The sequence below is a fragment of the Aotus nancymaae genome, unplaced genomic scaffold, assembly GCF_030222135.1.
Source record: "Aotus nancymaae isolate 86718 unplaced genomic scaffold, 86718_ANA_hifiasm-v0.15.2.pri h1tg000006l, whole genome shotgun sequence".
NCBI classification, from domain to species: Eukaryota; Metazoa; Chordata; class Mammalia; order Primates; family Aotidae; genus Aotus; species Aotus nancymaae.
The window spans coordinates 71,334,893-71,362,685 of record NW_026988417.1 but is presented as its reverse complement, the minus strand read 5'-3'; the positions used below and the strand labels follow the sequence as shown (position 1 = coordinate 71,362,685).

At 40.3% G+C, this 27,793-nt stretch overlaps 1 protein-coding gene and 1 pseudogene across 1 annotated transcript in view; both read right to left on the bottom strand.

Annotated features, from left to right (window-relative positions):
- Window positions 1-27,793, bottom strand: part of FRAS1 (Fraser extracellular matrix complex subunit 1) — a 467,548-nt gene that overhangs the window by 183,129 nt on the left and 256,626 nt on the right. The window contains exons 19-20 of the mRNA XM_021669641.2: window positions 20,574-20,714; window positions 16,600-16,743 (exon numbers count right to left, since the gene is read on the bottom strand). Of these exons, the coding sequence (XP_021525316.2) occupies window positions 16,600-16,743; window positions 20,574-20,714 (285 nt within the window). The remainder of the gene's footprint in view (window positions 1-16,599; window positions 16,744-20,573; window positions 20,715-27,793) is intronic.
- LOC135269911 (52 kDa repressor of the inhibitor of the protein kinase-like) lies at window positions 23,041-26,470 on the bottom strand (annotated as a pseudogene).

Sequence of the window (27,793 nt, the reverse complement as noted above, 5' to 3'; positions counted from 1 at the left end):
GCAGGTTCAGACAGGAATCTAGAGGTTTTATTTTTCTGACTACAAAGTAAACCACGGAAGAGAAAACATGAAAAATATTTTTACAGAGTATAAATAAGCATAAAAATCACCCTAAGCATGGTTTTTTAGGGTCAATAACTGCTAACATCGACATTTCTTCTTTTAGTTCTTTTTCTATACAATTTTACATATAGAGATTTTTACATAGATTATATTATATTAAATGTGGGCATTATAGTATGTTTTTTACTCAATATCATCAGTATTCCCACATGTCATTAGGGACTCTGTAAACATCATTTTTAGCAGCTTCATATTCCAGTACTAAGTAAACAAACAAAAAAACTACATTTTTCTTATGGTTTGAACATTTACTTACAATTTGTCTTCACTTTTATAACTAAGGCCATGATAACATTTTTGTGCACAAATCTTTGTCTGCATCTCAGATTATTTCCTAAAGGACAATGTCAAAAGGGTACAATTCATATTATTTTATAGTTTACATTTATTGAGCTCTGAGTATACATTGGGCAAAGTATTAATTATTATAAACACATAATTTCATTTGAAGAGAAAAACTAGGCAATGTTATTATCCCCATTTTATAAATGAGGAAACTGAGACTCTGACAGCTTAAGTCATTTGCTTACACATATCACATAAGACTAAGTTCAGAGCATACACTTTTAACCACCACAGGCATGAAAAAAATGTAAAATTCTTAATTGATATTATAAATTTCATTCCAGAAAGTTTCTATCAATTTGTATTTCGAGAGCCATTTCTGAGACTGTTTCATCATAATTTTGCCAGTACTAAGAGATTTAAAAATAGTAAACCAATCTTGTCTAATTTGGTTGGTGAAAATTGGGGTTACTCATTGTTTTACTTTGTATTTCTTTTATCATAAGTGAGTTTGACTATTAAAATTTTTTTTTCATTGAAACAACAGAAATATTCAAATGGCTACTGTACTCCTACAACTTTCAGCATGGTGGGGAAAAATGACTTTGGATATATCATTTTAATTGAGTACTTAATATGCATAACCTAATAATAAACTGAGGTATCAATCAGTGAGTTCCTTCCTCATCCACTGCTACCGTCCCCCATTGGACCAGGAAACATGGGTCATCATGTGTTCCCAAAGTTATCAAAATCAGACCTACAAAGGCACTATACTTATACCCAGGGCACAGGAGATAGAAAGAAAAAAATTTGTTTTTTTAAGACAGGGTATCCCTCTGTTGCCCACACTGGAATCCAGTGGCAAAATCATAGCTTACTGAAACCTCAAACTCAGGGCTCCAGGATCCTCCTACTTCAGTCTCTTGAGTAGCTGAACCTATAGGTGTAAACCACCAGGCCCACCTAATTGTTTTATTTTTCATATAGACAGGAGTCTCACTATATTGCCCAGGCTGGTGTCAAACTCCTGGCCTCTAGCAATCTTCCCTCCTTGGCTTCCCAAAGTGCAGGGATTACAGGTAAGAGCCACCTCACCTAGCCAAAAAACTTCTTGAATGTGCATTGGAACTAACAGAGCCAGGCCCTTGCCCATCAACACAACCCCTACACTTTCCATCTCCTTACCCCAACCTAAAAAACCTTCAAGCTGAAGAGGAAGAAAATGCAGAGAGACCATTCCCTTTGCTCCTGCCTGCTCCTCTTATGGAACAGGTTGGAAGTAATCCGATAGAATGTTCAAGAGTCCCAGTGGTACAGTGGGCTTGGGCTATGTTTCTTGCCTTAAAGAGGGCTGTCTCCCAAGTTTTGTCATGGGGGCACAGTGTGCTGAGCAACATGAAAACACAGTGGACACTGAGGTGCAGGACTGGCATGAGACTATTACAAGCATCCTATAGAATGCTGCAGGGATAATGACAGAGTGCCATGAAAGTACATGACAGGGGTACCAAATCAGTCCGGGGGCAGGGAAGACCTCCCAGAGGAGGCTGAGACAAGAACACTGGTAGCAGTTAGCTGCAAGAGGAGCAGGGCAGGGGGAGAATGTTTGGAAAGGGTTCCAAGAGGAGGGAAGCTTAGGCAACTCAGCAGTTCAACAGAACAGGATGCCTTCAAGGAACCGAGAAAAGTTCAACATGGCTGGATCTTAAAGAACACACAAAAGAGTCACTCAGGACCTGGGCAGGCCAGTTTTGGAAGACGTTGTAAGTCAAGAAGAGGAGTCTGGATTTTATGGTAAAGGCAATTGGGAATCAATCAATCAATCTCTCTCTCTCTCTCTCTCTCTGTGTGTGTGTGTGTGTGTGTGTGTGTGTGTGTCTTTTTTTCAGTTTATTTACCGAGGTCTCTGTGTTTTTGTTAAAAATTTAAATTAGAATTTTTTTTATATGAAAGGCAGCTCATATTAGGAGAAGACATCAAACCAAAGCAGAAAACTAACAATCTAAGAAAACTCTGACACACAGCAACTCTTGCCATAAAACCCTTGCTGGGGAAGGAAAGCAGGCTCCTTGCTGTTCCCTCCCCTCCTCCCCTCCATTACATCTGCAGAAGCCCCTTTTCTGTCAAAAACATCCCTCTGCTTGTTTTCTTTTCTTTTTTTTTTTTTGAGACGGAGTTTCGCTCTTGTTACCCAGGCTGGAGTGCAATGGTGTGATCTCGGCTCACCGCAACCTCCACCTCCTGGGTTCAAGCAATTCTCCTGCCTCAGTCTCCTGAGTAGCTGGGATTACAGGCACGTGCCACCATGCCCAGCTAATTTTTTGTATTTTTAGTAGAGATGGGGTTTCACCATGTTGACCAGGATGGTCTCGATCTCTCGACCTCGTGATCCGCCCGCCTCGGCCTCCCAAAGTGCTGGGATTACAGGCGTGAGCCACCGCTCCCGGCCCTCTCTGCTTGCTTTCAAGGGGCTAGCTAGATATGCTGGAGTAGGCATATTAAGAATATTATTATGCAAATCCATGAAAACTATTGTGACCAGGAATGGAGACACTTGAGAAAGAAGAAAAACACACTTGGTTTGTCTTTGCATGCCTGGAGAAGACCTTTTCACTCACAGTCAGTTCTCAAAACTCCTTTTAAAAGGAAAACAAAGTGGAATTTGGCCAAATCAGTGATACCTAGTAGGTAGGTCCTACACAGCTGTTAGAGAGAAAAAAATTATTGGAGTAAAAATACTAGGAAATTATGGAGAATTTAGAGGCCCATGAAAAACATCAATATGGGTTGCATTACCTGGTTTTCAAAGTCCACTTCAGGCCAGGAAAAAAAGGTCACTCCTTGGCTGCATGTGTGACAATTTCCAACTGCCTTATCAGTTACACCTAGAGATAATAAAGAGGGAGAACTACCCCTATGGCCAGCCAAATGTATTAATTATACAATCTAAACATAATTAAGAGGTGGTATGAGCCCCACCTGCAGGCACCGTGGAGAAGTAACTATGTAACCCAATAAACTGCTACGACACCAGTCACTTTATTCACAGTAAAGTCCATGGGCATATTTTCTACAAACTAATCTGATCTGGAGGGAACTCTTGAATTCTTCTCATTTGGTGGTAACTGTCTGATGAACCCTTTAATTCAGATCTTTAATGGGCCCACACCATAGGAGCACATCCATCAGAAACCATGTCCTTAAAATGGCAGCATCCTCAGAAAGACCAACAAATTCCAGGATGAATTCCCCCTAAAATACTCCAGTCTGCCTTCCATGCCTGTTCCTGCCCACAGGTGATATTGAGAACAATTTCACAGGATACACTAGAGGAAGTGTATACTGTCACTGCCTAACTTGCACCAGACTGCAGTTACTAAAATAAGGGAATTGAATTTCCAACCCACCACTCTAGCAGCTTCTGCAAGGATTAATGTTCCATCCAAAAAGCCCCATCTGTGCAGCAAGGTATCTGCATCTGACCTTCCTGCCTGTAATAAGAAAAGGGAGGCTGACCTCAAATATGTTTAAATAGGGAGGATGCATCCATTAATTGCTTAAAAACAATGCCTATTCTGGAACCTGTCTCTCAGATTTCTCCCACTACTATACAGAAAGTAAATTCTTGTTTGTCACTATTACAATTACAGTAAAGAGTCTTTAAATATAAGACTCATTAAGAGTCACAAGGAAAGAAGAGAGGCCCAGAATACATTTATGCTTAGCCTATTTCAGATTACGGATGTATAATAAGCGTGTGTGGGGGGGTGGGGGAGGACAGATGGAATTCCAGTTGTTTGTAGATGTACCTCCTTGCTAATAAATGCAGTGAATTAGAACTGTAAACAAGCAAATTAATAAATACACTACAAGGTAGCCTAAAAAATGGAGTACTAGCTCCAGCTGAAATAAATGCATTTTATTGTTTTTAAGCAAGCAGAAGATTCCATTTGTTTTCTAAATATGCACAACATGTACATATGCTAGAAATTTAAACAGATAAAAAATTAATATTTTGACTCAGCAGCTGTGGAATCCTCTAATATGTCACCCTGCAGCTGTGAAGAAATTGCATGTGGTCATCACTATGTGATGCTTTCTTCAAATCACAAAGGCTCTGCTTCAAGGATCAGTGAGGATTACCCACAATCATGATGGATGGAAGCACATGGCAGTGAGATAATTTATTTCATGTCATTGGAGCAAAATCAAAAAAGCTTGAAGATATTAAAGTAAATGTGTACTGTCAACACAATGGCTTTGGATGTCGGTTTTATGGAGCAGTGACTCCTTAGCTGATAAATAATGACCTATAAAGACAAATTTAGACACACTGTGAGATTTTTAATGATGTCCTGTCAGTCGATTAGGTTCTTAATGCAACCACATTAAGTGCATTTGGAAGTGGTTAAAATAATCAGCACTTGTAGCTGTTCTCTGTCAGGTGAAAAAGAAATGATTTCATGCCAAAACTCAGGGGCTTTAAAGGGCATAGAATTTGAATTCTAATGCCACTTTTTAAAATTGATGGGTTTCTGCTTGTGAGATAAGTACGGCAGGAATCCAGAAAATAACATACACATGGCAGAAGAAAACGAATCCTACCTATTTTCCTTTTGATCATTAGTTAGTGCTTAGCCCACCCATAAGCTCTTAGAAATCATGTATTCTTTTTAGAGGCTTTGAATTAGTACAAAAGCTACAAAACAAAACAAATCCAACCAACCAAATGAGACTTTTCTTCAGTGTCTGTGGCTATTGTTTTACTCTGAAAAAAACTAACCAAATAAAACACGACAACAGAATGAACGTCATGTTATAGGGCAGTGACTTCTGCCCAGTGTTGACAAATTCACCAATGTGCTGGGAGGGCTGCCGTAGGAGCCAAGGAAACAGCTTGAAGAGGGGACAGTAAAGGGAGGTGGTGAGTGGCAGTGTCAAATTTAAAAGAAAAGCTCTAAGTTTCGGTGCCACCTCGCACTGCCAACAAGGTATCATGAGCATCACTCTTAACATGTATCTTGAAGCTTTGTATCCAATTTATGTTTTACTCGGTTTAGCTCCAAAATAGAAAACAGCTCACGGCCAGGTGCAGCGGCTCATGCCTGTAATCCCAGCCCTTTGGGAGGCTGAGGTAAGCAGATCATGAGGTCAAGAGTTGGAGACCATCCTAGTCAACATGGTGAAACCCTGTCTTTACTAAAATGCAAAAATAGCCTGGTGTGGTGGTGTGTGCCTGTAGTCCCAGCTACTCGGGAGGCCGAGGCAGGAGAATCACTTGAACCTGAAGGCAGACATCGCAATGAGAGGAGGTCGCGCCACTGCCCTCCAAAGAAAACAGTTCACTTCAATTAACATTTACGGCAAGTCAGCTGAGTATGAGGCACTGTGGAAGGTACTACGGGATTAAATCAGACTTGAAAGCTTCTCTCAAATGCTTATGAAGAGATGACCAAAAAACACATCCAAAACGCAACAGGTGTCAAAGAAGAATCAGAGAATATTTTATCCAAAGTGAATAAGAGGAACCTGAACCTGAATGCTTATTTGATGTTTTCAGATGGTGCCAGCTGAGGACATCCTTGTTAGAAGGGAAGAATACGTAACAGCACACGCAGGAGCAGAGCAGTGTGGTATGTAAAGAGAACCAGCATGGCTGGAGCTCTGTATGTTCACTTGGGAACCAAGGAAAGCAGGGACCTTGAAAATCAGGGTGAAGGATTTACAACTAATGCAATAGGCAATGGGAAGGCATCCACAAGTTTTGAGTGTCAAAGAGTGTTTTGTAAACCAAATCTGATATTCAAGAAAAGTTCTCCTCCTCCTCTTGGGAAGGACTAGGAGAGCTTTAGTGAGGCAGAGCCTCTAGCAGAAAGAGAAAAATGAAGCTGTCATCTGAGAAAGAAGAGCTTGGGGTTTTAGCAGCAGAAACAGAGAAAAGGGAATATATCCTTAAACAGTTTACACATAGAATCTACAAGATATAGCAGTGATTCCAATATAAAAGAGGGGTTGTTAAGAAGAAAAGGTAACTCAATGGTTTTGGGTTGTGCCAATTGAAAAATCAGTAGTGGGTGGACAAGGAAGTAAGAAGGAAGAAAAGCACTGTGGAGGTGGGAGGGATGAAGATGAAGTGTTTTCGTTGGAGTCCAGCAGGAAGAGAGAATGAGGATCGGGAGGGGACTATCACATGTGATTGGATATCCAGCAGGAAGACAGAAATGAGGATCGGGAGGGGATTATCACATGCACTTGGGATGAAATCTAAGGAGAAAATAGGAATGAAGATTTAAGCTGTGAAAGATGCAAGGGCCCTGGAGGAAAGAAGATAGGGGAGAGGAGCAGGAAAAATGAAGACAGAAGGAGGGAGATGAATGTGTAAGCAGAAGAGGAAATACCTGACTGAGGAGATCAGCTCAGGAACGTGATGGGTAGATGGACTCTGGGACACAGGGGGAGGAGCTCCCTGGGGCAGAATGAGGGAGCTCCTTTCTCAAAGGAAGAAAAAAGAGGTAAGTAGAAGAGACAGACATTTGAGGAGAAAAGATGATGTTTGTTTGTTTTATGTTATCAGATAATATAAATCTTCTAAACAAAAAAGAAAGCAGAATTTTAGACAGAGAGTGAAGAGAGAGTGTAGGGAGTGTGTTGGAAGGCCATGAGGCCATGACGCACAGAGCATCAAAGAGAAGTGAATTAAATGATGTCGGGAAGCAGAGAGAGTGTAGGGAGTGTGTGAGAAGACCATGAGGGTCAAAACCATAGAGCATCAAAAAGAAGTGAATAAAATAATGTTGAGAAGCAGAGAGGGTCTTATGGAAACTTGATCAGTGTTGAAGGCTGATGATACAGTGATCACATATATGCCTGCTGAAGTGGCACTCCTTGGATTCAAAGCCCAGCTCCAGAGCTTACTAGCTGTGACACTTTGGGTAAATGTGTTAACATCTCTAATCTCATCTCTAATCTTATCTTGACCTGTAAAATGCAGATGGTACTAATCACAGTACCAACTTCCTGTGCTTGCAGCCAGAATTAAGTGACATAATATATTTGACGAGCTGGCACACAATGAGTGTTCAATAAACATGAGTTATGATTCTTTATCTGCAGTGGGCCCAATCAGAATTGATATTGATGCTGATGCTCATGTTTGCAACCAATTCACTGGTTTTGCCTATTAACAGTAAGCCACAGAAATTCACAGGTGTGTAAAAGCAGGTATATGCAGCCTTTGTACAGGTATATGCTACCTTTAGTACTGAAGAAGATAACCTGTAAGTCTCAATTCAGCTGTGTTCTTTTAACATACACCCACAAAAACCGTCTCTGCAATTCAGGCCCTGTTCTATAGTTATTAGGAAGCAACAGCAATCCTGACTTCGTTGGGAGCTTTTACAAGTTGGAAGCTTACAAGTAAGGTCCTTCTCTTATTATGAAAGCTAGGTAAGGTATTGTTTGGTAAAAGACACATGAAGGAGAAAATACAAGATTTTTTTTCTTTTTTAATTTAGGAAGGACTCAATTTAAGCATAGGTCATGTTCTTTTTTCCTGAAAGGAAAAGCTCAAAAAAACAAATGCCTTGAAACATTCAATCATCCCTTTGCAGACAGATTGATCTCTTAAATAAAACAAAATCTGGGAGAACAAGGAAGAGACAATCATTGAAAGTTCTGTACAGAGATAGATATGCAATTCATAGTTCAAGAAATAAGAGATGGGGTGACATGATGAGAAATAAGAAAAGAAAGTGCATTACAAAAAAAGAAGATAAGGAAAATAAAGAAGCAAGTGTTAAAAAAAAATAGAAGACACAAGCAAATTGAAAAGCTATAGAGATAGAAGAACAGGACTAGATGGAATACAGAGGAAGGTGAAAAAGAAAAGAACCAAAATATGACTCACACCAAGAAGAAAGATCCTTGTCATAATTATCATATGAGGCATTAGAAGAGAATTAGACATGAGGACAGCTGATTCAAGTACTTAATTCTACCCAACAGTTCCTTAGGACCATCCAAGTGCTAGCTTGGCACTGTACTGAGTCTTAATTCACCAGTCAACAAAATGGGAATTACTAGCATTTCTAATTCTGCAGGGGGGTTTCTGGGTATGATTAAAGGGGAAGATCCACAAGAAAATGCTTTGAAAATTGTAAAACTTCATAAACACACCATTACTACTATTAATAATGACATGAAACACATATCTAGTCACAGCTGTAGCCTTAGAAATCATATTTAACCTGCCATGGACCAACCAGTAAATCTATCTCCTGCTTTTTACAGCCCAGTTCCACAACATGAAAATGACAAAATTAAGTTACCCAAACACAACGGAATATGACTTAGCATTAAAAATGACAATTATTGTAATCCCAGCACTTTGGGAGGCCGAGGCGGGTGGATCATGAGGTCAAGAGTTCGAGACCATCCTGGTCAACATGGTGAAACCCCGTCTCTACTAAAAATACAAAAAATTAGCTGGGCATGGTGGCGCGTGCCTGTAATCCCAGCTACTCAGGAGGCTGAGGCAGGAGAATTGCCTGAACCCAGGAGGCGGAGGTTGCGGTGAGCTGAGATCGCGCCATTGCACTCCAGCCTGGGTAACAAGAGTGAAACTCCGTCTCAAAAAAAAAAAAAAAAAAAAAAGACAAAAAAAATGACAAAAATGACAATTATGTAGATTCTTCCAATATTTGCTAACACATGGAAATATGTCATTTAAAGTGATGTTTTAGAGAACAGAAGAAATTACAGTAGCTGTTCACTACAACTGAAAACAATACACACGTATATATCGAAAAAGATTAAAGTAAATGTGGAGTGATATAAATTATTAAAATTTAGTATACATTAATGTTTTTCTTTGAAGTTTATTCATTTAGTAAGGATCAAATACAATGGGAATGCAGGTACACATGGCAGTCTAAATCAGCTTCCTTAGCATTTAAAACAGACTAGCAAGTTTTTGCAATGTTTCCCAACAATGCCTCTCCAGCCACTCTATTTAACACAGTGACCTTTAATCTACCAATCAAGTAATCCACCTACTAATCCACTTTTTAATTCACCAATCAAAAAAAAAAAAAAATTCATTCTTCAGCCCCGATTGTGTGCAAACAATTGTACTTGCACCATGGAGTACAAATGGTTAAGTATGTGGACTCTGGAATCACATTCTCTGGGTTCCAATCTTGGCTCAATCATTCTTGACTTTTATCATTTGGAGTCAGTACTTAACCTCTCTTAGTCAGTTTCAGTTTCCTTATATGTAAAAATGGGGATAAAATTAGTACCTACCTTGGAGGATTATTGTGAATGTTAAATAGCAAAATGCATTCAAAGCAATTAGCACAGCACTTTTCACACGATAAGCCCTCAGAACCGGCACCTATTATTAGATACCCACGAAAAGATCACTCATAGAGAATGTGAGCTGCTCAAAACACAAGTGCTAGGTAAAGTGGTAGAAACAATCAGCATACTAGAAATTCTAACAGGGGAGATGCCAAGAAGCTGGTCCTGGAGGGGAAGGAATCTGAGCCGGGCATTGAGGATGGATGGGTAGGATTTGGGGATCAAAATAAGGCAAGAACTGCTACATGTTTAAAGTTTATGCCTCTTTTCTTCCTTTCCATTTATAACCGCAGAAGCAGCCACAGCAAGATGTAGGGTGGTGCCAACCCACCTCCCCCGCACTGTAGAAGCTGCTTTAAAACAGAACTGGCTCTCACTTCTCTGGCTTCCAGTCACTGTAACTGGAGGGAGACAGAGAGCTGGTGTCCTGGCTCGCACAGGGCTCCCTCCCGGGTTCTTCATTATGTCCAACTTGAACTAGGCTTTTCCCCCATTATTCAGTGTTGCAGTTGTATCAGCTTATTCCAAAATACAGATGTGTTGCTCTTTAAATTTGAGCAATTTTACTTATTCGCCGCATTTTTAGGGCCCTTCTTTCAGTAATGGTGACAATAAATGGGAAAAATCATGGAAGGAACTCAAAAGTATTTATTTATGAAGTGGAAGAAAAATGTTAACAGCAGTGCTCTTCAGCAGGCAAAAGGGTGTCAAACACGTACCTCCTTGGATGACCCCTCTGCCTGCCCACAGAGAAAATAAAGTAGGAAGAGCACAAGGGAGAGAAGGTGAGAGGGAGGGAGTGGGGAGGGAAGTCAGTTGGTCTACAACCTGCGTACAGGTTCATAATTTCTTTTTACCTTTAGGGAGTGCAAACCAATTGTTCAAAGTATTAATATTAGTTAGTTCAGGACTTCCCAAATACTGTGCTTCATTCCACTGGCTAGCCCTGTAAGAAGCTATAATAATGGAGGGGGTCTTTCATTCAATGCTTAGGAAATGATGTTCAGCCATCTTCATCTTAAAGATTCACAGCACAAACATGCATTTTTAAGGTTCTCAGAAATCTTGCAATAAAGAAAGTTGCTTACCTTTATGTAACCAAGTCAATCCCAAATTTATCTGGCCAGGAGGTTTTTTTGTTTTTGTTTTTGTTTTGCGTGTAACACCTATTAACCATTGCTTAGAATCTGAATTCTGTGGAATAGGAATACAGTATGAAAGTACTTGAAGTAATATTTCTTTACTCACACTTGTCTTCTTTTGCTTACATTCTCACACAGATTTGTGGAAAGAGTGAACCCGCATTAAAAAATTACTTCATGGGTCGAGCGCGCTGGCTCACGCCTGTAATCCCAGCACTTTGGGAGGCCAAGGGGGGAGGATCACGAAGTCAAGAGATTGAGACCATCCTGGTCAATGTGGTGAAACCCCGTCTCTACTAAAAATACAAAAATTAGCTGGGCATGGTGGCGTGTGCCTGTAATCCCAGCTACTTAGGAGGCTGAGGCAGAAGAATTGCCTGAACCCAGGAGGCGGAGGTTGCGGTGAGCCGAGATCGCGCCATTGCACTCCAGCCTGGGTAACAGGAGCGAAACTCCGTCTCAAAAAAAAAAAAAAAAAAAATTACTTCATAAACAATAGCACATTTTTAATCCCCCAGACTTTTACTACCCTAAAAAATCAACTGTTTTAATTTTTCAGGTCTTCCCCTCTGCAATATTACTCTTGATATTATCTTCTTTCTACATAAGAACTCAAAAACATAGCCATTCCATCAGGCAGTCCACAAAACTCAAAGCATGTTTTAAAAAATGCATCTGCAGGTGAACATTTCCCTGCCAGGTTTTTATTTGGTTTTCTTTTAATTCTTACCCTATTCTATGAACAAGAGGAAGCTTTTGGCTGAGAAAGAGAAATAAAAAAAGCACCTCAGGCTTTGGAATTTTCTGTTAATGTTGTTGAGATATGGGCCAAAAAAAAGTTTTAATTTATGAAAAACGAAAACCTGGCTTTCCTTAGCATATAACTGTGTCACCCACAATTATGCACAGCTGCCTCTCACCCCAGTTCATTTATCTTTGTTGAAAACTTTCAGCTCTGGCCTAAATCTCACATACTTTATATTTACTTTGATAAGCTTGGAGGAAGAAACCCCACACATATGACATCTCCATATGTGAGACACACTGAGGTTACTGGACCTGCTCCCAGGATGGGTTTACTTTGTCGGTGTGCTACGTTGATGTAATTTTCTTTTTTAAACAGGTCACCGATGATAATCTCAGTTATGGGTCAAATAGAGAATACATCCTGAGAGGAAACCCTACCACCCTGGAGGCGCTCGGAGATACACAAAAGAGTGGACAGAGAGGGCCCTTCTCCGGGACTTCCTGTAAGCTAGGACTTCCCAAGGACACAGAGAGGACATTCCACTGATGGCCCCGCACAGTGGTAGATTATCTTCAGCTTTGTCTGTCATCACATGGTTCCTCCTAACACCTTCCTGAGTTTAGATAAAAGTCACCTAAACATTCTATGAGATAACTATGACCCAACCAAGGCAATACTTTAGTTAAAAAAAATTCTAGGACTTTAGGTTCAGGGCAACACTAAGAGAGGAGACAAGCTCCTAGTAGCTACAGTAAGAAGCCTGTCCACTCCTCCTGGAGAGACATTCTGGGATGTCCAACTGTCACCCCTAATTCAGCTTGGCCAAATTCAAGCACACTGTTTTCCTACTGCATCTTAGATCTATTCCTACCCTTGGTAAATGGTACTCTCATCCCTCAAATTTCTGTGACCAGAGACCTGGAAACTATCTGCAAAGTTCCTTCTCCCTCACCCCCCGGGCTGAGGGAGCACCAGCCTCTGTTGCTTCTATTATGTTAAATCACATGAAATTGCCACTTGGACCATTTTTGTAGACAAAACAGCAATCTTAGATGAGTCAACCTCACATACTATTAATACCTGGTGAAATCATGTCCCCGTCTCTTTATTCCCTCAGGAAAGTTTTCATTAAAGGATTTCTTTCATCTGGATTTCTGCAGCTATCTCCTAAAGAACTTTCTGCCTCAGTCTTTTCTTCTAAGCTATCTTCCACAGAAGCTTCTCTTCACAGAAATGCAGTTGTGACACTTCCCAGAACCTTCAACGGATCCCCACAGGTGTACCAAGGCTCTCATGACCAGTCCTGCCCCCCTACTCAATTCAAGTCCCACCTGTCCCATAGGACTCAACTCTTTATAGGTGTCTCAATAGATAATCCTCTTTGGCCCATTTTCTGAAATATTCTACCTGCAAACCCCAAACTCTAATTCTCATTCACCTTTAAAATCATCTCAGTTGTGACATCCTCCAGAAAGCTTTCATAGCCACTCCATACACTCACATACACACCCTCCAGTGTGGGTCACGGTCCTGTCCCATGGGCTCATCTCATATCCTGTGCTGTGCATGGAATTCCACAGCAATATCATACTAAACACACACCTCTTTCTGTTATGAGCTGAATTAGTCCCTCCCAAAATTCATAGGTTGAGGGCCTATCCCCAGTACCTCGGAATGTCTGTAGTTGAATATAGGGCCTCTAAAAAGGTAATTAAGTTAAAATAAGGATCTTAAGGGATGGGTCCTGATCCAATGTGACCAATATAGCTATAAGAAGAGAAGATTAGGACATGCAGAGAGACACCAGGGGTGCATGTGCACAGAGGAGGCAGCAAGAGGGCCGCCATCTACAATCTAAGGAGAGCGGCCTCTGAAAAAGCCAACCCTGCGGGCACCTTCATCTTAGACTTCCAGCCTCCAAAACTTGGAGAAAATAAATTTTCATTGTTTGAGTCATCCAGTCTGTGGTATTTTGTTATGGCAGCCCTAGCAAACTAACATTTTCATTCACTAAAGTGTACATTTCTTGTATGCAAGCACCGTATCTGATTCATCTTTACATCCCCAGAGCCCAGCACAGCACCTGGATGGCGCAACGGCTTCATAAATGTTTGATGGATCCGTACATGCATGAATGCATTGCAAGGCTACAGAGAGAAGTGGAAGTGTTTAGAAAAGTCAGACATTTAGTGGAAAAGTAAACTTTGGGGTCAGCACAGTTCTCTGAAAGTTCAATAACTAAAATTACTGATCAAACTCTTCTATAATAAATACTATTACCCCAGTCTTTAATCAACAAAGGATTTCTAAGCACCAGACAATGGTTACCTCATTTAAAACCATTACTTAATACACCTAATTCCCAGAACAGACAAGATTTTCCTTTTCAGCTTATTTTAGTAGGATCTGATCTTCTAGGGTTGGGGACTTTCAGAGTGGTTCAGTCCCATGATTCTCATTCTAAAGGTTCCCTATAAGCCTTAAAAAATTAATGCAACTCCTAATCACCTAATTTACTATCAAAGAACACTCTGGACATTAGAGAGAACAGAGCTCATTAAAAATTAAATTTTTCCAATCTCCTTATATAAACATGTATTTTTAAAATATGCCCCAGTATAAAATTTTTTAGGGTCCACATTCAGAGTTAGATTTAAAAGAAAAAGCCATCATGAAGGATATAATTCAGGTCCTATCTTCTGACTCTTCTCCCTGACTCTAATCTCTCTTTGTGTTAGTCCATCCTCTATGCAGCTTGCAGATTCCTTGCCTTAACCCACCCTTAGTCAAGTTACAGGCCTCTCCAAAACTCTCATGGCCCTATTGCTCACAAGATCCAGTCAAAACTTTTTGGCCTGAAACTTTCGGTTCTTTATACTCTGGTTAGAATTTAAATTTCCCAACCATTTTATCTAATATGCTTTAATATCAACCATGTTTTTCACCCAAGTTAGATGACTCGCTAGTCATGAACAGCCCACATGCTATACCTGCTGGGCCTGTCTCCTGATGAAACCACGCTCAGAAAGCCCACCAGACCAGACCTCCCTCTGTCTCACAGGATCCTAGTTATTCTTCTGGAAGTACTTTGCATTCCAGCTCCTCTATAATGCCTTCCATATCTTGTTACTTCTCCCTACCTTGAACTCCTACCACCCTTATCACCGGTTGGTGTTACTGTCCTTAAATTGCTTTGTACCATTTGTTAACTACACTTGTGTCTTTGGTTCACCTCCTTAAGTAGCCTGGAAGACCTCTGTATCCCCTCAAACGTCAGCTCGGCACCTTGTGCTTAGTGGGTTATCAGTATATATCCACCAATATGCTTTAGCCATGTAAGGAGCCATTTAATTCTCAGAGTAGCAGCTTCTCCAGGTCCTAAAGTGAAAATAAGCAGCAAAACTCAAACATACAAACTGTAATAGCCCCTGCCATCCCCAGATTCTCTTTTAGGGGTGGGCACTACTATCTCCCATTTTTCACACTTTCCAATACCGTCCTGACTACAACTGACATCACTAGCAATAGACACATCCAGCAGCTGATAGGGATTCTGATTAGTCTTCTTCCTGGACTCTGAATTTCCACTTTTTGTTGGACCTAAAAATGTTTGCATAGTCTCTACACTTGGGCTTCTGCTCTGAATCCAGCATTCTGGGCTAGAGCCCTGTGCTTGACCGTTTGGTTTTCTTTTCTTAGAATATAGACCTCAATACCAAATGTCTAGTCTTTAATGTTATATGCAAAAATGAATGGCTCATCTGCACCATGGTACCACCAGCCACAGGGAGCACAGCCACTGACTTGCTGTGCCCCACCCACCCTCAATCCACCAGATTGAACAGGTGAGATGTCAGCCCCATCCCAGACTGAATATGCCTGCTGGATACTGTGATCTAGACAACTGGCCATGCCTTCTTCCTGCCCCAGGATAAGCCTGATGGCCAGGTCAACCCCTCAGCATGCTTTCTCACCTTTCCCATTTGCTCAGTAGCATTCCAGAATGCCCCCAGTTCACCCCTTCAGAGCAGAGACAACAGCTGCTAAAAGGCAAAGCTCTGCAAGTTTATCCCACAGTTTGAAGAAGTGGGTCAAAAAATATACAATAACCCATTACTCAGTAAATTCTTCTCCCTAGTCTATAGGATGTTTGGTGGGAGAGTCATTGTCTCCTTCATCTGTTTCTGTATTCTGAGTATTTGACCATTAGTAGGCACTCAAAAATACACATTTGTTGTCTGAATGGATAGAGGAACATAAATAATGTCGGGCTTCAACATTATTCAATTTCAGGCTGCTTCCCTAATTTTTTTTTTTTTTTTTTTTTTTTTTTTTTTTTAGATCTGAGTTCTAAAATAAGAAAAAAAAAATCCCAACTCCTAAGGCAACTGATCTACTTTTTTTTCCACACTGCTTCCCTAAGTTTTTTTCTTTCTTTGGTTTCTTTCAAAAGAAAGAAAGAAAGAGAGAAAGAGAAAGAAAGAAGGAAATAAAGAAAGAGAAAGAAAGAAAGTTAACCTCTCTAAAATTTTGTGTCTGGGGCTGATGGCAAAGCTTCCCCACAGCAAAAAGCAGGACAATGTGCAGACAAGAGAAAGGAAGTCTTGGAGTGACTTGTTTGCAGAACACTTTTTGCTATCTTAAGAAGAAGTTCTGAATGCATATAAAGGTACTATTATCATCACTTCATTCTTCATTAATATGAGAGTCTGAGATTTTCAGGATTTGCAAGAGTATTATTAGATGTTCCATTGAAATCCATAAGTATTTACTAAATGCCCCAGGGGAAGCAGTGTCATGAGTTTCCAGACATAAGACAAATGTCTTCTATAAAAGAGCTCATAACGAAGGACAGTACAAGAGCTCCCTTAAGCCTGGTATGACGAGCCCCAGCAGCTGCCTAGTGATTTCCGAAGAGTCCACGGGAGTTTCACTCACCAGCACAGTATCCCATGAGGTTGAGGAACTGCTCTTCCCTGCAGCTGGTCCTGCAGTTCCCATTGGTAAGAGAGACACGAGGGTAACAGGAGATGCAGTCAGACTCCAATGGCCCACGACATTGCCTGCAGGTTGGGTGACACTCTGGCAGGGGAATGAAAACCAGGATTGGAATTAGCAGCTCAGCATGTATAAGCATGAAGTATTTAATGCACTCCACAAATTGCATTAAGAGCAGACCTCCAACTCAAATCATCTTTAGAAGATTCCTGAGCAAGTCTGGCATACCCGTGGACCTGACCTAGAGACTGCATTTCTGATGTCAAGGGGATTACTGTCCATGAACACGTTATGAAATCTCGAACTATACATATGTGAGTGATCAGCCACACATTCCAGAGAGACCAGCATGATCATCCCCATCTGCGTAAGTAAGGAAGCTCAAATCACAGTCACAGCAGAAACATGAGTGGTAAGACTCCCTGAGCCTAACATACCATGACTCAAAGAATGCATGGGACAGGAAGAAGAAGGGAACATTTTACTTCTCAGAAATTTCTAGCAGATGAAGGAGGAATCCATACATAGCAAAAGATACTGCAATTTCTCTCTAGACCAGCCACGGTTTCCCTTCAAGCCACCATTGGGATGCTTATTTTATCAGCAATACTTAATTAAAATACAAAGGACAGAAAAAGTCCTCTTTCTGGAGGTTATCGTGAGCTGCCTCTGAAGTTCAATTACTTAGAGACAAAGTTATGCCAAAGCTATGTCTTCTCCAGAAAAACCACCAAATTAACCAAAAGTATGACACTGAAACAAACCAAGTGAGTCACAGTAAGGTGTAAGCAATAAAGATAAGAATGGCAAAGAATCAAAGGTGGCTGCAGCTGCAGCTGCACTGATGCTGCCAAGGGAGCAGCAGGAGCAAGCACATGGAAGCAGATTTAAGGACTTCTCTGCCAAGGACAAGGAGGTCTAAGCAGGTCTGAGTCCAAGAGGAGGGGATGTGACGGGCTGGAGCTGGGTAGATCTTGCAAGAACTGATGAACTCCCTCCTGGCATGTGGCCGGTGGGAAGCAAAGGCACAGATATCAAGTCAATTGCCTCTCAATTCTGGCAAGAGGCCAAGAAAAGATAAGGCATTATTTAAAAAAAAAAAAAGGAGGCAAGAAATGAACTGCTGATTAGGATAGCACTCTCACCCCTTCTACATTCCTGAGGCTTTCAATGTTGAAAGTACCTCTCCAAGATACAGTGTTCTCTGGATGATTTCCAACACCCAGTTCTTCCTCCCTACCAGAATATTTCCAGTGACCTGGGTGCTCTGCTGTTCATGGTACCATCCATCTGCTGGCTTTGAACAGACAGAAGCAAGGACAGAGAAGAGTGAGAGCTACCCAGACTCTCCTCCCTTAAACAATTTTATACATACGAAAACTAGCTGGGCTAAGATGAAAGTACCTAAGCATAGAAACAGCTTTCAAGGGCAACTGTAATGACAAAGAAACCAGGAACATTCCCCCACTGAGCTTGACGGAGTATTTAGAGTAAAGCAACTCACCAGGGGACTGCAGAGATGAAAAAGGCACTTAGAAAAAGGCAAAAAATTATAGAACAAAAATAATATTGATCTTCAATCATCTAAATTTATGTTCATTCTAAATTGCTTCTTTGAAATTTAAGACTAGATGGATCTAACATATATTAATTTATTTTTAAAATATTTCATAAATTTATTATGTTTTCTGACTCCAGAAATGTTTGTAATATAATTTCATTATTAGGGGGCTTTTTCCTATCAGCTGGCCCCAAGTCTATTTTTAGAAATAAAATAGAAATCATGATAGAATGGTCTTTTTTCTGTGCATACAAAAAAAAACCTCCTATACAGCTGTGTAATAAAGTCCTTAAATTTTAGTATTTTGTCAATTCCAACAAAATTCTGTACTAATCCCAAACAGTATTTTCAGAATCTCTGTCACTGAAACATAAAGGTGCTCTTAAAAACGTACTGGACTGACATGTTAAAGAAAGAAGCAAATACCTCTATCTCCTTTTGTTCTATTCTGCCATAGCCAGGGGAAGTGAGGCTGGGAAGTGCAGTTACCTGTGCCAAATTCCTGATTCCATACAAATGCATTAGCACCGTGGTAGTTTGTCTCCATCACGAAGATTATCAAATCTATCCCTCACTGTGTACATAAGCCATTCCCCCACTGAGAGGTGTATGCTATTCCTTCACCCACTCAAATATGGGTTATCTTGCTTTGACCAACAGAATATAGCAGAAGTGACAGTGAGGCTTCTGAGGTTAGGTGATAGGCAGCTTGCAGTTTCTGCTTAGGTCTTTTGGAATACTCATTCCGGGAGAAGACAGTTGACACATAAAAAGACTGACTAGCTGAGATTGCCATGTTGTGAGGAAGTACAATTAGCCAAGAGAATAGGCCTCATAGGGTAAGATTGTTGACCAACCCAGGTGATGGACATGTCAATGAAGAGCCCACCCTCAGGACCTGAAGAAAGAGCTGCCCAGCAGTCCTCAGAACTGGGAAACATAATTGTTGTCTTAAGCCACAAATTTTGGGTGGTGTATTAGGCAACAATTGATAACCAGAGCAGTACCTCATTAAGAAAGAGAAAGTAAAAGATCTCCCTAGTGTCTTCAGGTGTCCAAGTTGCCAAATTTCAAATCCTTTCTCCATTTCTTATGTGAAAAGAAATGCAGCCAGGACTTTGGGATGCTGAAGTGGGAGGATTGCTTGAGGCCAGGAGTTCAGAACAAGCCTGGGAACAAACTGAAACCCTATCTCTACAAAAGAATTTTTAAACAATTTACTGGGCACGGTGGTGTATGCCTATAGTTCCAGCTCTAATGAGGTAGGAGGATCACTAGAGCCCAGGTGTTCAAGGCTGCAGTGAGCTGTGATCACACTACTGCACTCCAGCCTGGGTGACAGAATCCATCTCTTAAAAAAAAAGAAAAAGAAATGGAATAGTATGCAGCCATGAAAATGATAAATATACACACATATCTGTACATATAACTTTTATCACAGAAAATTGTTTATGACTTTATGTTTTGAAAAAATATGAAAAAGCATAGCTCAAATTTGTTCTCAATTATGTAATAACATGCATAAAAAGTACATCAAAAGGAATCTATCACCAGGGTAAGACTTACTGCTTCTAAGATGTGGCATATTCAGTAATCTTTATCCCCAAACTCTCATTTATTTTTCCTATTCTGAACTTACAATCCTACAATAAGTACATATCCCTTTAATAATCAGAAACATAAACCTTTGAACTTTTAAAAAGAGCCACATGCTGGGTGCAGTAGCTCACATCTGTAATCTCAGCACTTTGGGAGGCCAAGGTGGGAGGATCACTTGAGCCCAGGAGTTCATATCTAACCTGGGAAACACTTTTTACAAATAAAAATAAAAAATTGCACATGCCTATGGTTTCAGCTACTTATGAGGCTGAGGTGGGATGACTGCTTGAGCCCAGGAAGCTGAGGTAAGGTTGCAGTGAGCTGTGATCAAACCACTGCACTCCAGCTTGGGCGACAGTAGGACCCCCACAACCCGAGCATAGCAACAAAGAGTTATGCTGAACTAAGTTCTAGTTCTTATAGGAAATAAAGGTTATTATTTAGTCCATGACAAGAGTTATTTATTCGGATCATTGTCTTCCAGTCAAGAGAAAACCAAGTTCAGAGTTGACTCAAATATTATAGTCTCTAGGATAAAGCTGATTCTAATGTTTTATTTCCATGCTTCCTTATTGGAAGAACTAAATTTCACTTGTTCCCCTCCCTCTATACTTTGAACCTGCAAGTTCAAGACAAGGATTTACAGCTGAATCTTAGTCCCTGGTATGACAAGGTTCCTAATTACAGTGTCTGTCTATGCTATGAAGACAAAACATGAGCATAGGCAATGTGCCCCAGCACGTTACATACTCACCTGTGCAACTACTTTCCTGGTGAAAGTAGCCATCTGGGCACTGGGAGAGGCACTGCCCATCCAACAGCACGTGGGAAGACCCACAGTCTGTGCAGTTATGTGGGCTTTTCCCTGCACATCTGAAACAGGACTGGTGGCAAGCTGGGGGAAAGATTAAGCAAAGGAGACAATCAGGAAAGCCCCATGTGACATAGACAGTAACTCTCTCTCCCATTAACATTCCCGGGTTGGAGTGTGTTCTGTACATTCGCTTGGTTTTCCCAGGGACAGGCCGTACACCTCACGCACTTCTCTCTAAAGGCAGTCACCTGCAAAGCAAGCATTTATGTAACCCAGATTAAGTAAACCACAAGTGCCACAAAACAGAAATAAGCATTTGCAGAGTCATACATTTCTTTCTCCCCAAATTCCCATTCTCAGAGAATGTCATAAAAAACAGGAAGCCGGAAAACAGTTCTTACTCTGGAGACAGCTCTCTCACTATCACTAGATGCTCTGCTGCTTATCGGGTTGCTCGAATCATAGAGAAAAGCTGGTGGAAGCTTCACTTATTGATTTCTCATAGGTTTATAAAGTGCCTACTCTGTGATGAAGACTGGACATACACAGATGAGAACTGCCCAACATGTTCAGCTGCTCAAACTAGTTGTGACAACAGACACACAAGCAAGCTACTGAAATAGAATGAATGAAAGACAGAGTAAAGCACAGAGAGTAAGAGCATCACATCATAGCTCTATGTGACTTTGATTAACTCATTTCTCAAGGCTCCTGCTTCCTCATCTATAAAACAAGGATGGAAAGAGAACATACTGCATCGGGTGTTATGGACACTTATTGGCCTAATGCATGTGAATTCTTAGTATAGGCCTGGACACATAGCAGGGGCTTAATAAATCTTGGCTACAATCATTAACATTGAGTGCTGCATTAGAAGTACCCACAGGTGAAAAGAGAGTAAAGGCAAAGAGAAAGAAAACTTCTCTGCTTGCGTTCATCAGACCTTTAATGATAAAGGTGATACTTGTGTGACTTCTCAAGGGTAGCCACTGTTGTAATCATGCCTTTTTATGCTCTATATTTTTTATTCTTTGACATCTGAAACAATGCAGATTTTGGAGAGACTGACCCTCCTGGGGCTATATTCCTGGAGATAGTAAATGATTCGCTTGGGAGCACACCTTTCAAATAAATGCAAACTGATCCAGAACTCACACTGCCACCACCTCCCTTATCATACTCTTACATTCCAGCCTACTATTCTCCTGCCTCAGAGCCAGGTACTAGATGACTAGAGACAGTCTCTATACCTCACAGACCACTGTAATTATCCCGACTAGCCAATCCTAACCCTGCTTCACCCATCCCTTTCTACTGACACTAGAATAGTCTCTTGCCCATGTTCCCCACCTCCACCTCTGTCTCCTGACTAACCCTGGTGCTCCCCCTTGTGGCCCTTCATGCCATGAGGTGCCCTTCCTCTTGGAGCTGTGAGTAGCAAACTTTTCAATGGTAACAGTTTCCTGATCTGCTGGCCTCGCCACACCTGAATAATAAAACCTACATGTTAAAACAACCAGCCGTTGTTGTCATTCATTCATCATTGAGCCTCAAAATAGCTTCAAGTACTGGGGATACAATGATGAGTAAGACGAAGACCTGTTCTTTATGCAGATGACCCCATGCATTTCAGGCCATCTTCTGCCCAATGGAAAAGATCACCAGACTGCAGAGACATTCTCTGAGTACATTCACTGTGTCCCAGCTGGCTTTGAAGGACCAGAAGTGATTTTACACCATTGAGATCTCCACTGCCACCAACCCCTAATAAAATGTAACATAGAATCTTTTATATATAGAGAGAGCTACTGTTTAGCTAGGACATCCTGGTCCATCAGTACTGGTAGTTAAAGTATTGAACTACTTCCATGCAGATTTGATATGGCTGTTGCCCTAAGTCTGTCAGTGCTCTGCTGCAGCCTTGGCCCCACACCAAGCACCCTGCCCCACTCATAGCCCAGCACCTACAGGCTAATACCTATACCAGGAGATTCCCAGGGCTCTGCTCCTGAACTGAGGTCAATGCCATTCTCACTGGGCAGTGCCCATGCCTTACTGGTTAATAAATATTTTAATCATCATCTCTGGATATACTATAGAGCTTTATTCAAGTGTATTTTTTTACTATATGATAAACAGAACCTAGAGACCTATATATTTTAATTAATGTTATTTTTCTTAAATTAAATTTTATTTTTAAAAATTATATAACAGCCCTATTAGCATAAGTCACAGTTAGGAATTTTTTCCCAAGTATTTGCAGACTCCTCTTAAAAAAAGGAATAAGTAAATTGATGTTTAAGAAAATATTATTATAAAGGAAAGATATACATTAGCATCTTATTTAAGACATGTTTAACACAAAATGAAACAGTCTGTAAAGGAAAGTGAGGTGGCAATACTTTAAAACACAGCTAAATAGTATTGTTAAGACAAAGCTTTGCAGGATAATATAGGGAAAGCATCTTTTTTTTTTTTTTAATTGCGAAGCTGTTTATCAAATGTTTTTTAAGAGAATTTACACAAGAAAGTTTTGACCCCACCAAAAATAATGAGCCTGGACGTTAAACAAAATTCACATTTTATTTAGATTGAAATAAACTATACAAAATTGATTTTCTTCACCAAAAATAACAGCAATATTTTCCATATTTTTCTAAATAAACCACAACACTTATTTTTGTAGGTTTTCCAGGTTTTGCTTAAAAATCAAGATGAGGCAATAGAAAAGAGTCATGGAAAAAGAAAAAAAAAAAACTAGACAAATCAGTTGTCAGTATCCACGGCCTCTGATTCCGTCTTAACCATGAAACAGAAGTGTTCAACATATACCTGCTAAAAAGTTTAGGAAGATGTGGGCTCCACAAAGGAACATGAACAGCAACGAGACGCAGAACAACGGCAGGCTCTTCCAGTCAAACGCTAACTGTCATTTGTTCCTTTATGTTCATTTGAGAAAGACAAAATCTACACTGAAATCCTTGTTTGGCAAGCTCACAAGCTTTTCTCCAGTAATTTCTTGTAACTGCCCAGTATAGATTTTTAACCTGCTTAAAACTCCTATTAGTCAAAGGTCAAGTGTGGGCTTCACTATAACATTTTATAAAACGTATTCCTTCCTTCTACACTTCTTCAAAATATATTTCTTCAAAGAATTCATAACATCCAACAAGTAGGGATCCACAGGGGTAATAAAGGCTGTGTCTAAAATGACTTAACTGAAACAATTCCAGAGTGCCACCAGCAGAGATCACACAGAAGGAAACACGGTCCTTTCAATGTTCTCTTCTGGAAGACAGATAGGTCTTCAAAGCATGAGAGTTCAAACAGGGCCCATTTAAACAGGTAGATTATCAATGACTGATGTTTTCAATGGAGTCCTGTAGGCAAAGATATTTAGTGATTAAGTGGCCTACATACACTTTACGGCTTTTCTTCCAAATATCAAATATAAGAAAGCCTATTTTTATAAATCTCTTACGTATTTTCCATGGTTTCTGAATTATCTGTGGGAAGCTCTGACTTACTTGTATAAAGCTTAATATATGGGTCCACCATTACATACAAGTCGTGGTTTATATCAAAATTTATGTTAAGCAAAGCCAAGTTACTCGACCTTTGGTCTGCCAAAGTGTTCCTTACATATGCTTTAAGACGCTTTCAACCATTTCCGTATCTCTCATTCTCAACCTTCATCACAGGAAGAATACACAGGACCTTCAGCAATGCATGCACATTAGGAAAAAACTTGATGTCAAGGCAGGTGGAGGGCTTCACAGATGGTGAATGGAAGCTCTGTATCTTTCTCCCTGCGTTTCCATTTGATTCTCCAACAATGAAACTTGGCTGAGGGCATGATAGGATTGGGTAAGTCACTTCTATACACATCAGCATGGTGTTCCTCCAACGTATTGAATTTGAGTTATCCCATGCCTGAAGGTAAGAGCTGTGAGGTGCTGTTCTGAGAATGTATCTTTAAGTTCTTGAATAATGTGCTCCATTTTTGGAAAACTTAGGGTTTCTTTTATAGTAATTCTCAGAGGTTAGCTGAGATTCCAAGTTACCCTGGTAGCTCTGTGGAATTTCCCAGGGAGTTTCATTTGAATATCAAGTTTGGTTGCCAAATTTGTGGCTTCTTTAAACCAAAGTTCATGATAAACTTCAATATTTTCCATCACATCATTGAGTGAATGCAGTATTGCAGTCAAGCTACAGGCTGCAAAGAAGACATCAGAGGTTTGCCCCTGGAGATTTTTCCCAAAGGCTCTTGTAAAAGATCGGACATTTTTAAGAATAACAATAGTAACAATGAAATAAAAATCTGCTACTGCACTGCAGAGTACAAATCCTTGGCCAATTATACAGTTATTCCATCTAATATTTATGTCACTATTGATACCATGTAAACATAAAACAATTGCTCGCAGGAGTTCTACTAAAATTTCAAAAACATCATCCCTTCCTGTCCACTGAGAATGGCAGATTTCCTTCAGTTCTTCACCCCTTTCTTTACTTTTCTGAAAAAAGAACAGAAACGACATTGTCAAGTTCTAAAAGCAGTTGTGGTGATCGATGGAAAAAAGAACAAACTTTCTCAGTTGTTCCTAATGCAACAGATACTCCCATAACAGGTACTGATTTTACCAACCACATATTTAAAGCACAGAAGAGCAGACTGTGAAGATAGCTTGCAGATATTTCTCTAAAAGTCCAGAAGCAACAACTTTCATTTTGGAAGAAAATCCACTAGACACAACATAAGCCTGGTCACGACAAAACTTCATATTTAACCCCCACTTCTCAGTTATCGCAGTGTGAAATTTCACAGCTGAAATTTCTGCATCAGCTTCATAAGGCAGGAAGCCTGCAAATTCCTCTCTTAGGTTATGAGATTCTTCGACAAACCTCACCAACACAGGCAGGTGCCCTTCCCCGCTAGGTCCACTACATCGTCAGTGATAATGGAAAAGAAGGGTGAGTCTCTCACTTCCCTGAGAGTTTCTTCTCAAATACAGCTCTCACAGATTTCTAGCATCTGCCTCTGCTGTCTTTTTGAACGAAACATGTTAACTGCTGTTGTCTCAAAGCGCTTTCTCAGGATCTCTTCACCAGAATTTATCCGGCACTCCAGCAGTGCGTGAAAGTTACCTGGAGTAAAGAGACCTTCTGGGATTTCATCAGCCTCATGTCCATCCAGAAGTATGTTTTGCTTTCCCATAAGAACCAAGATTTCAAATAGAGATTTTAGGTATTCTTTGTTTTCCTTCTCTTCAAGGGTTAGAGGTAAAATGTCTCATCTTGCCCTTCATCCACTTCTTCACTGGGGTTCTGAGCATTGCTATTGTTGGTTTCTTTATGTTTTTGTTCCCGTTCAGAAGTTTCATCAGTTTTTTTCTGTTTCAGTGTCCTGATTTCGAGTTCACTCAGTTCTTTTATTCACTTTCTGTGTCTACTACGTGGGTTGTCCAAATGACTGGCAAGATTAAATATTGTTGGTATTGCATTACCTCGAAGAACTGTCCTGTAAGGACTCTTCCCATGACTTCGCAAGTATCTGCTTCAATTAATTTTAAAAAATAAAATAACCCAATCATTCTTCAGTTTTCCGAGTCCTCTGCAAAATGTATAGTTCTACAGATCATAGAGGTCTCAAAATGTCTGGCACATACTCAGTAATGTTTATTTAGCTAATCAGGTGTCTTATCTTCCAAGTCTGCTCTCCTACAATTCTCCACCCACTCCTGGCATCTGGCCAGGTCCCAGGGGAACCTGAAGAAAGCCAGGTTGGACTGGGAGCTCCTTCGCGTGCAGGTGGGGGCAGCGCAGAAGCTCAGCATAGTGACCTGCCCGCCAGCTGGCAGGCCCAGCCCTCCCCTCCCCGCCTCCTCAGGGCAGCCCATCTGCCCTTCCACGCTGGAAAGGGGAGCCAGGCTGCCCAGCCAGCTTTGGTAGGGCTGGTGCGCGGGACTAGGGGAAGCATCGTGAGTAACACATTTTTGCACACCTAAATGTATGTCTGATTATAACATTGGTTTGTATCAGACTTTACAAGATTGCTAAAATCCTTAGCTCTTCCTATTATACCTTTCTAATAAAGAGGAAATGAGAGTATATCACTGTGGAATTGAAAATTGGAGAAAGATTAATTAATGCATTATGAGTACAAACATTTTATTTCATTTGGTCACAAAATAAATGTAATAGCCTGGCTCAATGTGCATAAAGGTTATTTTTCAACTACATACAACAGGAAAGTAAAGAGTTGAAAGGCTCGTGGGCCAAGAGGTCCAGAAGAAAGTCCCTTTGCATCCACTAGATTTTAGAAATAAATTCCAAAGAACGTTTCCATGACAGTCTTCAGAAGACTTCATTGGAAATGTTTAAGAACTAACTAAACAATGAACTAGTTAGTTGCTGCGGGTAGAGAGGGAAAAGAATACGCTGGGTGATGATCCTCTTAAAGTATCTTTTTCTCTATAATGCTCTGTTTCTGCAAGTACAGGCATTAACATCTGCATCCTTTAAAAAAAAGGTCATGAAACTGCAATTCCGTGCTGGTTTTAGAAATATCGACACTATTTCAGTGACTTATATGAGGCTTAATCATTCTATGGAAGCTGATTTCATAGCAGGAGTTCTGTCTGAAGTCTAAGATCCTTCAAGGAAGACTGAACCCATTACAGAGCATATACGGGAGATATCTGAAATAAGTTCTATGAATAATTCCTCCATGCAATATTACGTTTTTAAAGACTGGCTTTCCAGTTGATGGCTAAGTACGTATATTTCTGAAAAAGCATAAGTGAGCTTCTTAAGCACTAAAAAGCATCCTTAGATGACTATAAAGTCCAGTCAACCTGACTTCAGCAAAAACTATACCTAAAACAATTAAACATATTAATTTTTATTCATTTATTATTAATGTATATTTCAAACAACTGATATTACTATTTTTTTTTCTTTTTAATGATACAAGAAAAGTGATAGTGTTCCTACTCTCATATCATACAAAAGGTCCTGGCTTTTCATGTCAAAAACAAATTTTGAGGAGGGCTTCTCTCCAAATATGTAGATAACAAAATCCTCTAGACTCACAATGGGAGTACTGCAATAAGGTCTAAAAATTGAAATGAGTAAAGTTAATCAAAACTGATCTCCCC